At 39.4% G+C, this 15,207-nt stretch overlaps 1 protein-coding gene across 1 annotated transcript in view; it reads left to right on the top strand.

The window, feature by feature from the left end:
* ahr1b (aryl hydrocarbon receptor 1b) overlaps positions 1–13,210 on the top strand; it is a 45,428-nt gene extending 32,218 nt beyond the window's left edge. Inside the window, exons 5-11 of the mRNA XM_084417926.1 lie at positions 320–446; positions 1,015–1,148; positions 4,873–5,075; positions 5,209–5,318; positions 5,804–5,945; positions 6,119–7,619; positions 11,120–13,210. Coding sequence (XP_084274052.1) covers positions 320–446; positions 1,015–1,148; positions 4,873–5,075; positions 5,209–5,318; positions 5,804–5,945; positions 6,119–7,619; positions 11,120–11,281 — 2,379 coding nt within the window. The 3' untranslated portion in view covers positions 11,282–13,210. The remainder of the gene's footprint in view (positions 1–319; positions 447–1,014; positions 1,149–4,872; positions 5,076–5,208; positions 5,319–5,803; positions 5,946–6,118; positions 7,620–11,119) is intronic.
* The last annotated feature ends 1,997 nt before the right edge of the window (positions 13,211–15,207 follow it).

The following is a 15,207-nucleotide window of genomic DNA, read 5'->3' as shown; positions in this document are numbered from 1 at the left end:
TGGTGTAATGATGTAATGAGTAGCCTAATTAAAGCTCTGCATCACATGAATAAATTACATTTTAAAATATATTCTAATAGAAAACAGTTATTTTATATTGTAATAATATTTCATAATAGTTTTACTGTATTTTTGATCAAAAGCATAAGATACTTCTTTCAAAAACATAAAAAAATCTTATCAATCTCAAATTTTGAATAGTAGTTGATACATTTGTAATTGGCCCTAAAAATTTTAAAACCCATAAAATAATGTTGCATCCTTTTTTAACATTATTTCTCTCATACTGTCCCTCTTCATCTGTCTCTCGATCACCCAGACGGATGTGATGCATCAAAATGTGTTTGATCTCATTCATACTGAAGACCAGCAGGCCTTCAGACACAACTTGCACTGGGCTCTGAACCCGCCTCCAACCAGCAAACAGACAGAAGAATCCTCACAAGGTCTGGAAATATATCATTTTATATCATGGTAGCACTATCTATTGGTTTTTATATAGTTAATTTTGCTCGAAATTCTGCAAAAATGTACTTATGTATCAAATAACCATGTGGCAGTGCCTATGTTTTGATGAACCAGTGAATTCATGTTTTATATATAAAAGGGGTTTCATTTCATTCCTTTTTTTATTTGGAACTTGATGGACGCAAACCAAAAAGTACAAATTATTGATAAAAGACTCAAATAATTTAAACATATATTCAAATGAATAAGTTTAGAGCAGCTGAGTTAGAAGAGAGTAACTGAATATGAAAGAGAGGGTTTTTTGTTGTTTTTTTGTTTAAAAAAAAATGAGAGACGAGGGTGGTTTGACCTTTAGTGGAAGCTCCTGGAGTTGCCAAATAAATGTTATGGTCACTAAAACGTCCATTTTAATTAAGGATAACAGCAAACAGAAAGGATAAAAACAGAAATGGTGGTCATTGGATAATCCAATGATGACCCCTTATTGAAAAAATCTAGACACGCCACCAAGTCTGAAAGCGTGTCTTTCTTCTTTGTTTCTCTTAGATGGAGATCCTGCCCCAAGTATGTCTCTGGTGATGTGCAACCCTGACCAGCTGCCTCCAGAAAACTCCTCTTTCCTGGAGAGAAATTTTGTCTGTCGTTTCCGATGCCTCCTAGACAATTCCTCTGGATTCCTGGTCAGTGTCAACCAGCTAAGCTGGGCTAAAGCTTTCCTTTTGCTCTAAAAACCTAGTGAGTTGTCTACATAGGAACTGCTAATGTAATATTAGGAAATGCTTGTATGTTGGAATATACCTTGCTATTCAGAGTCTCTAAGCCCTGATGTTCCAGATTACAGAGCGAGTTAGCATCTAGGTTAGCACGGATTGCAGCCAGAGATCAGAATTGTTGGAACACCTCTGTAATCCCTCTTAAAGGAGCAATAGGGTCATGAGGAAAAGGTTTTAATTTGTGCTAGAAAAAATTTGCAAAACAACAAGAAGTACAAGAACCTGTTCAAGTTAGCCTAAATTGAAGCTAATTTGAGGAAAATCTGACTTTAGCTATAGAGTGCAAGAGTGACCACTGACTCTTTCAGCAGTCTTTATTCCGAAAATATTTTTCCCATTCATTTTCTCCAGCCAGACAGCTGTCTCTTTCTTTGCTAATCTTGGCAATGCGGTAGTAAAGATATCTGTATGCGTGCAAAACTCAGTACTGCAGGATTCTCTGGATTCTCTTGGCCTTTATTTTTCTCAGTCTCTCTCTTTTACTTTCTTTCCTCTCCACTCCATCTTAACCGAATCAATCTCCCTCAAGAATAGCATGACTACACAGTGGAAAGCTAACAGGGGTCTCCCTGTGTGCTTAGAGAAATTCATTAGCATGAGCTATAAATACAAGCAACCTCAAGCTCTTTTCCATTACGTTTCTTTATTTTTTGGTCCGCTTGGTATTTTAGAATGCAACCGTTAAGTTCTCTTGGGAGGTTCACAATGAAAATGCAATTATGGCCAATTAGCTTCCACCGTCAGTATTTAGTTGGCACACCCCTAAATCGGAAACTCGCGCTGAAAGCCTTGTTTTTGTTTGCGTCAAATTAAATATAGACGTCACTAATGTGACTAATGCGTGTCTCTGTATGAATACTTCATGAAGTCATTGCCAAGGGGATGTTTACACGACACCGTTTGCAACTTTTTATGCGTTTTGGCCATTCATTTACACAACAACCATATGTTGGGGGCCTGAAAAAAGCTAACTTTTGAAAACGGGTTTCAAAGTACAAGTTTTTGAAAAAGATACCGTTATCGCCCATGTGTAAACTACAAAAGTGTGAATTTGTAAAAATGGTAACGTCATGCACATGCGTATTTTACGTGTTCAGTCTATATGCGCGTAGTGTTTCTTTACAAAGTGACATTGCCAACTACTGGCCTGGCAGCAGAAACAGCATTTTTAGTCATTTTTCGCAAATCCGCAGATTTCGCAGATGTCATCGTTTTGACAATGGTGTCGTCTGTATGCGAAAAATGCAAAAGAAAAACGTTGCCGTTTTTAGTACATCGTTGTCGTGTAAACGTACCATGAGGCATTTGTTGCAGGACTAATTTAAATCAGGTATTGCACAAGCCGCCACAAAAAAATTTCACTTTAAAATGAAAATTAGCCCATGATTTACACACCCTCAAGCCATCCTAGGTGTATATGACTTTCTTCTCTCAGATGAATACAATCATAGTTATATAAAAAAAATCCTGGCTCTTCCAAGCTTTATAATGGCAGTGGATTGCAACCAACAGATTGAAGCTTAAAAACGTGCATCCATCCATCGTAAATGAACTCCAAACGGCTCCTGTTGGTTAATAAAGGCCTTCTGGAGCAAAACGATGAGTTTGTGTATGAAAATTATTCATATATAACACGTTACAAAGTAAAATTCTAGCTTCTGACCAAACGACCATACACAGTCTACTTGCCCCTAATTCGCAACTTAGCGTAGTGCGTCATGGCCTAGCGTAAATATCAGCAGTACATCGCATTACTCGCACAAGTTGCTTTTTACACTTAAGTGGAATCCGTATGTTTGTTTGGCCGGAAGCTAGTTATTTTACTTTATAAAGTTTTAAATATAAAAGCAACACTATGTAGCTTTTCAACCTTCATAATATATTTCCAAGACCCTTGTGATGGTACATCGACTTACAATAGGTTGAATGACAGGTCTGCCATAGCCTGACGGGGTCTGTATCGCTTTTACTGGCACTACGTAACTTTGGGGTTCGGGTAGTAACCCGAGCACAAAAAGAACTACAAAATTCGACTGCTTTACGGCATACGTCACTTCCCCCACCACTTCCTCAAATTTGGACGTGAGAGGCCAACCAGCGTTTGTTTTCCAGCTTTCGTGCGTATGTTTTTGTCATGGCCAAAGCAGCAACGGACAAAAAAAAAAATGTCAGAAGTAAGCCTATGTCTAAACGGCGTGTACAAGTTTGGTAGGAGCTACATTCTTGCAAGTAAATAATACATGATTAGACGGACAAAATTATCTTTTAGGCTAAGTAGCCTAATGACTGCAGGCTGATAGTCATGTTTGTTTTGTTTTTTTTCTGGTGAAAGTGTCTTGCCTCAGGCTATAATGCAAATCGATTTTTCAACTTTGCAACTTTCATCTATGGTAGCCTGATAATATTGACGATATATGGTTATTACCTACCACACAAACATTGAATTGAATTAGCATTCTGTAAAACAGTAGCCAATAGGCTACTATAATGACGCTGGCTTGTAAACGTGAGCTATGCGATCTTTTGGCGTTTGTAAAAAATAAAACCCATGAAATTATATTCATATGACATTCTGAAATATATGCCACTGTACCCGGGATGAAGACATTTCAAGCGCAGTCTGAACAAGACGTGAGATTTTACGACCGCAGTAGAAGACAATACTGTTTCCCAACTGTAGGGGGACCCCGAGAGCAAAAGCTACTTGGTGTTGCTTTAATATTTTTCTTACACAAACTCATCGTTTTGCTTCAGAAGGCCTTTATTAACCCCCTGGAGCCGTTTGGAGTTCGTTTATGACGGATGGATGCACGTTTTTGAGCTTCAATCTGTTGGTTGCAATCCACTGCCATTATAAAACTTGGAAGAGCCAGGATATTTGTTAATATAACTCAGATTGTATTCGTCTGAAAGAAAAAAGTAATATACACCTAGGATGGCTTGAGGGTGAGTAAACCATGAGCTAATTTTCATTTGAAAGTGAACTACTCCTTTAAAGGAATAGCTCACCCAGAATTGGAATGACATGAAAAATAGGTTGTCGAGAGTGCCTTCCAGCCATGAAATGTGTAGTGTTTTTTTTTTTTGTGTGTGTGTGCATATTTATAGGTGACACTAAATAAATCACAGATGACATACATAAAATACTCACTCGTGGATGTCATAATCTCCGCCAATCAGAACAAAAGCTGTAAGGTTTAGTAACCAGTCACAAAAAATGAAAACATTCAGATATGACACATTCTAGACAGGTTGTACAGCCTTTATTGATAGATGACCTAGCTTGAACTCTATTGCCACATTGAGTCAGAGACAAATTGTGTGGTTCACCAAGGGCATGCCAACAAAATCATTAACTCCAGCTGTGTATGTACATATGCATTACATGTGCATTCATGCAAATGCAATACGACATGATTTTTTTGTTTGTTCTGCATGGCATATTGTTGTTATTCTTTTTATTGTACTTGCCATGTATTTTAAATATTTTGAATTAGATTTTGTGAAGTTTACATTTTAGAAGTTTAAATACATCCTCTTTGAATATCAAATTCCACTTTGATATTTTCCACGTTATGCCGTTTTGTATAAAAGGTATTTCAAGGTTTGTTTTTATTTATGCCCCTTTAAGGCCCTGAATCTTCTAGGGCGTCTGAAATTCCTGCATGGACAGAACAGACAATTGGATGACGGAGGCCAAATGCCACCCCAGCTCGCCCTGTTTGCCATAGCAACGCCCCTACAGCCTCCTTCCATAATGGAGATCCGAACCAAGAACATGATTTTTAGAACCAAACACAAGTTGGACTTCACACCAATGGCCTGTGATGCTAAGTAATGCTGAACAATTCTTTAAATGTATACATATATATAAAACAACATGCACTGTGTAAAAGTGTTTTTATCCTAGTTATATGGTATCTTCGTAATACAAGAAATCACTGATTTTGGTTTGTCTGTGTTTTAGGGGTAAAATCGTTCTTGGCTACACAGAGGCAGAGCTGCGAGTTCGAGGTTCAGGGTATCAGTTCATCCATGCAGCCGATATGCTCTACTGCGCCGAGAACCACGTCAGGAGTAAGATATTCCGATTTCTTCAGATTTGTCATCTTGGGGTTTTATTGTTCAATTCAGAAAGAAAGTTCAATTTAACCACCAATAATGTGATTGAATGAATACCATTAAGATTCAGAAACAGCTATGTTGAACTGTCTTTCTGCTGATGCATGCTGATATTGTTGCCAAAGGCTTGGTGTCTAAAATAAACTATAGTGACACTAAAATACATTAACCCTGTTTGCTTAGACAAATACCTGAACAAGTGACAGTACCCTTATTCAGTGTGGTTCACAGGAAGCGATTGATAATGTCAAGTTTTATGGGCAAGATGTGTGTGGATTTGGTGAATCCTGATTTTTCTGTGCTGGTTTACCGCAAGAGTGGAGGAAAAAAGAGAGAGCCCTAAATCCAGTATTGAATATGGAACCAACAGTCTATATCAGAAAAAGATCTGGTCTATACATTTCAACTGGGTTTACAAACTGTTGCATTGTCCTTTGCAGTGATCAAGACTGGAGAAAGTGGCCTGACTGTGTTTAGACTGCTTACAAAGGACAACCGTTGGAAATGGGTACAAGCTAACGCTAGACTTGTCTACAAAAATGGCAAGCCTGACTACATCATTGCCACCCAGAGGCCGCTTGTGTAAGTAAAAGGCTAATATCCATTTATACTTCTATGTTAACAGTATACAAAATAGTTCATTAGCATGCTAGTGTTCACCTTTGATCTGTTAAATAGCATGGCAAATTAGCAAGAGATTGATGAAAGTACTTTTTACATGTCCACTGACAAAGTTCTTTTATTCATTTATTCAGAGAAGAAGAGGGCGGAGAGCATTTGAGGAAGCGATCTATGCATCCTTTCACCTTTGCTACTGGAGAAGCTATGCTGTACCAAATCAGCTACCCAATGCCAGGCTTCCCCGACACCCTTCAGGGCAAAGGCAAGAACAACAAAACCAAAAAGACCAAGGTGGACAAAAGCTCAAAGGATGACGTGGACCCAAGTTCTCTGCTGGGAGCCATGATGAGACAGGACGAGTCTGTTTATGTTTGCCAGCCTGCTATGGAGCCTAGAATGTCATTCCACAGTAGCCTCTTCAATGAGCGAGGAGAGACTAGCACTTTCTCTTCTTCTGAGAATGAAATTTGGAGTCCAGTGCAGAATGGTGTAACTGCAGTCTCCAAACAGGAGCCATCAAGTTTTGACCCACTACTGGCAACATTAGATTCCCTGTCCCTGGAAACTGAGGAGAGCTGCTCTAACAGTGAGCTATTCAGTGCCCTGGAAAATCTTGGACTCAACGCAGAGGACCTGGAGTTGCTGCTTCTGGATGAGAGGATGATCCAAGTAGAAATGGAACCGGATTACATACCATCTCTGAATGATCTTCTCACCAACAATGAAATCCTCTCCTACATCCACGACTCACTGGAGAACCGGATAGAGGACTCGACAGATGCTCAAAACCCTGCCACAGCATTAGATTCTGTTGAACCCCCTAAGCCACGTTCTGCTTCCGAGTCAGCTCCTCAAGTTACTTCCTCACTACCTGCTCCTCAAGTCCCTTTCTGGCCTCAAAAACAGATAGCACCCATAATTCATCTCTCACAGCGTATGCAGCAACATCTCAATGGCCAGTCGGTTTGCGACAAAACCGAGAGTTGGATCCAGGCGGCAATTCCTCAGGTGTCTACAACAGACTCAGAGACTACTACTTTTAACCAGCATGATACATTGTTGGTGAACTCGGTACCAGTTGAACACAATGGTCACTGGGCCTCTGAACACACACAAGCCAACTTGAACTCTCAACTTGGTGACAAGATAACTAGCAAAGCACAGCCACAGCAATGGCAGCACAGCCAGTTGCTTGTCCCATTCCAGTATAAACAGAAAACAGTTGAAGATAGTGACACCCCTCCGAATGGGGTCTACAATGATCCCCAGTGGCATGGATACAACTTCACAGACCAATTGGTCACAAATGGACCTTGTTTTCCCAATGGCCAAAAGGCACACACACAGACATTGGGTACCCATGTTGACTGCAATATGACTGACAATTCAGGGGTGGATTTTACAATGAACAGCAGTTCAGCTGTGGATGCAGGGCAGTTTCAGGCAGCCATGGCCTGGTCTTCGTCCTATCAACAGGGTTATCAGAAACAGCAGCAACAGCCAAAGTTCGCACCCAATTATTACGCCTCCTATACCAAACAGAACTCCTCTCTGGAGCATATACTGGGATTAGCCACACCTTCAAACCTTCCCTCATTGACAGATTATGGCTCTGAACTGACCCATGACAGTAAGGTAAGATTTAAAGAAGGATATAGTTGCACAGTGCGATTTAACCAAGACGGACAAGCGGATCAGCATCGTTATTAAACTTTAACAGGTCAAACCTTATCCTTAACTACAAACCTAAGTACACCCTTAATTCCTGATTTCAGATGGTTAATTAATGGTTGATACAAATTTTGTTCCAAGACCAAGATAAGGTATTGCAGTAGCTCTAACCCTAATTAAACACACTTAACCAGCTAATCAAGGTCTTCCGGGTCACTAGAAACTTCCATCCAGGTGTGTTGAAGCTGAGCACTGCAGGGAGGATGCCCTCCAAGTAGGAGGATTGGACACCCCTGTTCAACCCTGCTTGGTATTAACATTGTCAAATTTGGTATAGATGGATAACACACTAGAAATTGTGTAATTTGTCTTTAACATTTCATATAATGGTAAGGTTCCTTCTGACCACCCTTTACAATATTCCATTTTACATTGTATGTGATGTTGAGACAACTTGGATTGTCTAGGATAGTAGTTTAAAGATATTCTGGGGTCTAAACCCTGACATGGCCCATTCCACCCCCTCCATGTTTCTATCTCTTTATTTCCATTGGCCTAAATGCTCACTCTGACCTAATTGTGCTCTGTATAAGAGACCAAGATCTGATGGGTCAAAGCTAATGTGCTGAGATTGCATAATGCACAGTGACAGACCTACAAAGTCTTGTCAGTCTCTGGAGAGTCGCTGTGGGGCCCCACACAGGTGGATGTTTGCTTTGCCTGCTGTGTTGCTTTATCATGGTGACTGTGGTTAAGATTGTAATCTTCAGCTTAAGAGTGTAAGCTTCCAGGTCAACCCACCAGCATTTTCCGCTGTACTGATGGCAGCCAACTGTAGCATCTAGTCTATTGTAAATGGGGAGCCCAAGGCCATAAAGGAGAGATAGAGGAAGAGAAGCCTCCACAAAAGGACCGCTCATGCAGCAGGCAATATTCTGAGACCATGGGCCCCTGTCTGCACTCATTTATCCAGACAGTCTTGCCTTTCCACATGTAGGGCACCATGCTGTTGTTCCACATATAGGGATTGTTTTTTCTGTAGATTTTAAGCAGTGCTTGCTAAGGAGACTTTGGTGCATAACACGTCTGTTGTTGTTTGTGCTACAGACATAAATTATATCTAAAATCATGTGGCTTATTGAGGAAGAGGGGTGCTATTACTTTTATAAGCATTTAGACTTGCACTTCACCCAGCTGATAACCAAAACATATGAAAAAAATCAAATAGACTGAGGGAGGAACCAGAGTCATATCTAGACCTCAAAGACTCATATAGAGACTTGGGGTGGGCTGTTTTGACTTGGGCCTGTGAGTAACAAACTAGCAACATGCTCATGCAGAACCCCTTATCAGTTGCACTGCAACACCCTGACATTGTGGTGGTGACTTTTGCACTGTTTATTGGCTAGTTTTTAAAGATGCATGTTATGATATAAGAAAAGAAAATGTAAGCAACTTTTGCAGACAAAAAAGAGGGATATGGATAGAACTAATATGGAAATGAGGATGTTAAACAGAGAAGTGAATCATCAATGAAAGGGCAAGGCAAGACAGAAAGGGAGACAAATCAGTCTATGTCCAGCACTAAATTCTGGGCTTTGGGTATGTGTCTGTATTCAGGGTCATTGCTCTCAGCTGAAAGGATAATAGAGCTTAAATGCCCAGTCAGGCATGAGCAGCTATGACCTACAATCCGGCATCAACATTACCTCATGCATACTAACACTGCACTTTCAAATACTAGCTATTGGAGCTTTGTGGTTTTGCCAGAGATTTACTTATCATCTGCACACCATTCCTTCATCATCCCAAAAATGAATGAATGAATGAATGAATGATGAGTTGTTAAATTTCTTTTCTATTATTCTTGTAATTTCTTGTAGTCAGTATCCAGTCTTGTCTGTTCGGTGTTAATCCATGTTAAAACTCTGTGCAGAATTATTAGTGGGGGTTAGAATTATTGCTGTTATAAAGCTAAACCAAGTTTATGAATGCATTTCAAAGTCTATCTTTAAGATACGCTTTGGTTTGCATGTTGAATGTAGTTATTTTTGATGAGTTAGCTTCTAAAAACAGCAATTAGTTTGTGTTTCTGTTTATTTAGGTCAAAAGTAGGGAAGTCACTAATGAGTAATGCTAATTTGTTGTCGCGGTTGCTTGCTGTGGATTTTTTGTTCTGTATTAACACTATAGGCCCTATCTTGCACCCAGCGCAATTGACTTTGTACACCGACGCATGTATCATTCCTATTTTGCACCTGACGCACAGCGGACTTTTCCCTCGACAGACGCACGTTGGTAAATTAGGGAATGAACGTTGGAAAATGAAGGTTCAGCGAAAAGAGGAGGCGTGTTCCGGCGCAAACGTTCCCTGGTGCTATTTTGCGGTTTCAGAAAACGATTCAGCCACAGACCAGGAAAAACCTAGTGGCGCGTTATTCAGATGCTATTTTAAGGGCGCATGCTTGGCCATAATGTAGCGTGTGCACAACGCGCATACACTTTGCTTCTCTCATCTACACAGACGCAGCAGTTGCCATTTTTGCAAACCATACATAATTACAAGGAAAAATATTCCACACGAGGGAAATCATTGTGGTGTCCATGAAGATGTGAAAAAATAGGCATAAATCTAGCTTACACATTTACCCAAATTATTATACACCTGTTTAACCGAAGCTAATTTGGGTGGGTTTCTACCATCCCCATACAATGTCACTTTTCTATCTTTTACGGCCGTGACAAGAACGTCAGTCTCCTCGGCTGTGAACCACTACTGGCGTGCGCCTGGAAAATCCGCCGTTATAATAGTAATCCGCCATGGAACAAGTGCGTCTGCTTTTAAAGGGAATGATGTGAGATGATGCTCTGATTGGTTTATTTCATGTTACGCTCAAACCACACCTATGAGTAATGTAGCTACTTCAGACCAACCCATTTTAGATTTGCGCCAGGCGTAAGAGTCATTTATCCCGCTGGTATAATAGCAATAGCGCCCGAGATCCGCCCACAAAGTTACTTGCGTTTCACGTTTGATACTTGCGTTTCAGATCATTAAAATAGGGCCCTATATGACTCTTAAAAGCTATGTTTAGCTAACCTAACAGAAGCCATGTGGTGCATTTTAGATTCGGATATTGGACATTTTGAAGGACAATATCCATTTCTGAGATTCACTCAAACCTTTTTAGCTAGATACATGTCGTAAATACGAGATGACAATACGTGATCTTCTGGCAAATCAATGGCAAAATAAATCTTCAGCAGTCAGGTGGTACAGCGGTCATGTGGTACAAATCGGAGCTCTCAGAAAATTCTGAGTTTACTAGTTGTAATTACGTGTTCCTCACGAAAGTAAATGCATTTTACAAGTCGGAATCTCGTAATTATGACACCTTTTCACTTTTAGCTAGCTTTTTAGCGAAATACTTCTAACATTTGTGTTTTTGTTTGTTTGTTTTCAGATGGAGACAGGCTTTATACTCAACTCCACTAGTGTGGCCTACTCAGGAAGTTGTTTGGTTCCCAACGGCAATGCAGTGGCCACACCCGGCAACAGTCCCCACCCCCTTCCTGAGCCCCTCCTACCTCCCCCAGACCCTCAGACCACTGGTGTATACCTCTGAACACACTTAATAAAGATCTGTCCGTAGAGATGCCATCAATCACGGGAAGACTGTCAAACAAAACATTTTAAAAAAGACTTGATTTGCTTACCAACTTGAATTACATTAATTTAAATTCAAATGAGCCAGATTGACCTCTGGAATATCGAATACTCCACCTAACATATTGTGATAGTATTCTCATTGATATTATGTCAAAAAAATTTGGGGGGAGGGGGGTTATTTCTCTAAGTGTCATTATTTACTGCTGCTTTGAGATGTAGGGAAATTTTCCAGTTGACAATGCAGTTGATCACAATTTCAGATAATCCGTCTGTAACAGGTGCGTGTTTGAACATATGTACGTGTGAGTGTGTTGACGCCAATCGCCAATCATTGGGCTTCATTCAATGAACACGAGCTGCACAAATTTGCGCAAGTTGTTCGCAAAATCATGCTTGCCTGACTGTAAATCACGTCGAGAGTATATGCAACGTATAGCTCTTGCAAAACTGATTGTCCTGAATCGCAGTAAATGACTTTGATGTTTATATGAACAGAAGATTGGGATGCATATTATTTATGGGAAAAAGCAAGGGTGTAACCGATTGTTTAACGGGAAAAAAAATATGTGAGATGTCAATAATAAAGCAGTTAGCAGTACGAAAAAGAGAGACTCCTCTGTAGATGTCACATGTAGATCTGAACCCTTCTCACTGTTACATTTTGTGAGATTAGATTATGGAAAGATGATTCTAGATCAACTTTACAAATCAACTTACCTTTTAGATTCAGGTGTTCATGTGTATAGTGATTCCAGAACCAACCCAGTCTTGCGACAAAGGCGTAATAATTTGAATTAGAATCAGGCAAAGTCATACAATTTTAACATACAGTTGACTTGTACATGTTCTATTGACTTTAAATTGTTTTAATTGGTTGATTTGTCTCAATTGGAATTTTGTACAAGCCAACTTGTAATATATTACAAACTTGTTTTGATTTGTCTCAATTGTAGAGAAAATCGTACATCACTTTCTATTTTTTAACATGGTTTACTAATACAAATTATTATGCTTTTGTCATTAGACTATGTTGTTCGTAACTTATCAATAATGCATTTTAAAAACCAGTTCAAGAGCAGGGTATTTGTCTATGAAAAGAGATTCTGGAAGCTTACATTGTTGAATGTGTTGAGTACAGTATATTGTAAAGCAGTTAAAAAAAGAAAAAGAATATGGTGCTGCAAGGTGTTTAATGAATACAATTGTTAATTGTTATAGTATTATGAAGTCACTGAGAAAATGAACCTCCAGGCCAGCCTCTTTGTTTTTACGTTTCTTTTTAAAATACATATATATGCTGTATTTACAGACATTTCTTATAAGAGTTACCACTGGCTCATCTATGGATTCAAATTTCTTTAACACGTATATGAGAAAACAATATGACAATCATTTACAAAAATGTTTAAAGAGTACAAGTTTGTAAATAGTCAAAAAACGTATTTCATATTGTTGTAAGCACTATTTTAAAGAGCACTGCAACCTAACCAGGTTTTACTTTTTCTCCGGCACAAGATGTAGGCTTCTAGAGAGATGTTTTTTGGAGTAAATATTGTATACTTTTTTCAGGTAATGTGTTCTGTTTGTATATTTTAAGGAGAAGTTTTACACTTTAAATAAAAAGAACGTGGTGCCATACTGGTAAATTTTACTTTCCAGAATTTAAATGTTTTAATATTTGTTTAGAAATTATGTCATCCATGTCAATGATTTGCCATGTTTTTTTTTCCATGTTTGATTTTTTTTTAAATCACGTTTGGATTTATTTTAATATTCTAACACACTGAAAGTAGGTGAGACGATAGGTACAAATGCAGTTGTCTATTTGTCATTTGACTGCTTGTTGAAATGTACAATTTGGTCCTTTAATTAAAGAATTTGTGCAATCACAACAGGTCTCATGATAATTTCTTCTGAATCTTGTCATTTGAAAAATGTTCTTGGTTTCAAATTTTGCATATATTACGTATTTAACAAATGTTCTCTTCCTATGATCCCAATTTGTATTTATTTTTCTACTGAAACAGAGTTATACCTAGATGAAGTTACAGCATCTACCAGCACAAGCTAACGTTTCCTGTTGCAACAGGAAGTTGGGGCGGGACATATTGATGGGTGTGTCCTACACACGAACACAGTGTCGACCACGAGTCACCGTGAAATCAGAATCAACAATTCTTATTGTTTATGGAATATTGCAGCATTTATTATAAATAATTTATCTGCACACATCATAATATTTGTTAAATTCATGAACTTCTAACTTACTAATCAAATTACTTTCAACTCTCGTGCAGCAACATCTCTGATGAAGTGTTTATTGGTGGGAGAGCAACCTGTCAATCACATGAGATCGACCAATAGCAAACCACAATGATCCAATGAATTCCCATTGGACAAAATCAAGTCCCACCCTACATTTTTTCTTGTTTGAGAAGCATCAGAGCCCGTCTACGGAGAGCCTTGGCACTCCCTATTCAGCCCCATTGTATTGATTTTGGTTGCAGTTCCATTAGAATTCCACTGGGGGTGATCGCGAGCGAGTGCAGACTGAATGGGAGTCAATGGGGCTATATGGCTAAATGTGTCTCTTTCACCCGATTGCCGTTGAGAAATCTCAGATTTTATTGTAGGCTTTGCAAGTTCAACATGGGTTATAGGTCGAAAGTTGAATGAACGAGTACTTATTTCTTTTCGATTTCTTACAGGTTGAGTTGTTGTTGCCCATAACACGCTAGCATTCTGCTAATGACGTCAGCATTCTGACGTCATTGACATTTTAAAAGACTTTTTAAACCAAATAAGTGGCTCTAAAAAATCTAACACCCAGCAATGTGTAATTTCTTTGCATCTCCTTTCGAATACAACATTCAAATTACTAGACAAAAAATTATATCCTGAGAAAAGTGGATTTTGAGGGTTTTTCGCCATAGACCTCCATTCATTCTGCACTCGCTCGCGAGCGCCCCCGCATGGACAGAGACGTGTTACTGCAACCAATCCAGAACCCGGAAGTAAGCAGAGAGTGCCAATTCTCTTCCTATTAGACATTCTCTGGAAGCATTTCACTCGTATATTCGTCACAATAGGTAAGAAAAGACTATCGCAACTTCCGTTTCATGACGACTTTAAAGTATTGGAGTGTTAGCTTAGCAACATGAGCGACGACAGTGAAGATCGAGAGAGGAACAGGCCTGGTCTTATGTTGTGTTTTGTTTTATATGTGACAGCAGTCGTCCGTGAGGGGCTGCTGTCTTTACTTTCGTTTTGTTGTTTAAAGTCTTTGAATGTTCGCCAGTTCTCGCCTCCTTCTTCCCACAACGTCTAACTTTGCTACACTCGGCTTGGTGTAAATGCGGCCGTCTCACAAGAATGTGCCTCACCGGTTTTCAAACATTCCCTCTCAGCGCTTTTATCCTCAAGTCTGTATTGACCGTGCCACGGACAGAATGAAATGGCTCCTTTTCACACCTAGCATGGTGTGAAGAACGAGGTTGGCTGAAAGCAAACAAACATGTAGGGGTGGGCCAGATCGCCACAGGAGACTAAACAAACTTCCACCTGAAGAAGTCAGCAAGTGCCACAGGAAGCGGTTGGGAGTCGAGCTAAAACAGATTATTCACCAAGAAAACACAATTTCAGTCAGTTCCTCGCACTATCCAATGCTAAAATCTACCTAGAAAACTGTAGCAAGCGCAGCGAAAATATTGGCCTAGTTTATATTTTTGTTGTCATGTGGAGTGCAGCTTCTAAATGATACAAATCTCTCTCTCTGTATCGGTGTGATTTATGCACACTTGTGACATGATCAGTCGCTCGAGAGGAATGCTAACACTCCTCCGTCTCTCTTTAGCCTTAGCAACAGAAGCACAGACAAAACAG

The sequence above is a fragment of the Rutilus rutilus genome (assembly GCF_951802725.1).
Source record: "Rutilus rutilus genome assembly, chromosome: 8".
Lineage (NCBI taxonomy): Eukaryota > Metazoa > Chordata > Actinopteri > Cypriniformes > Leuciscidae > Rutilus > Rutilus rutilus.
This window is presented reverse-complemented; position numbering and strand designations above follow the sequence as displayed.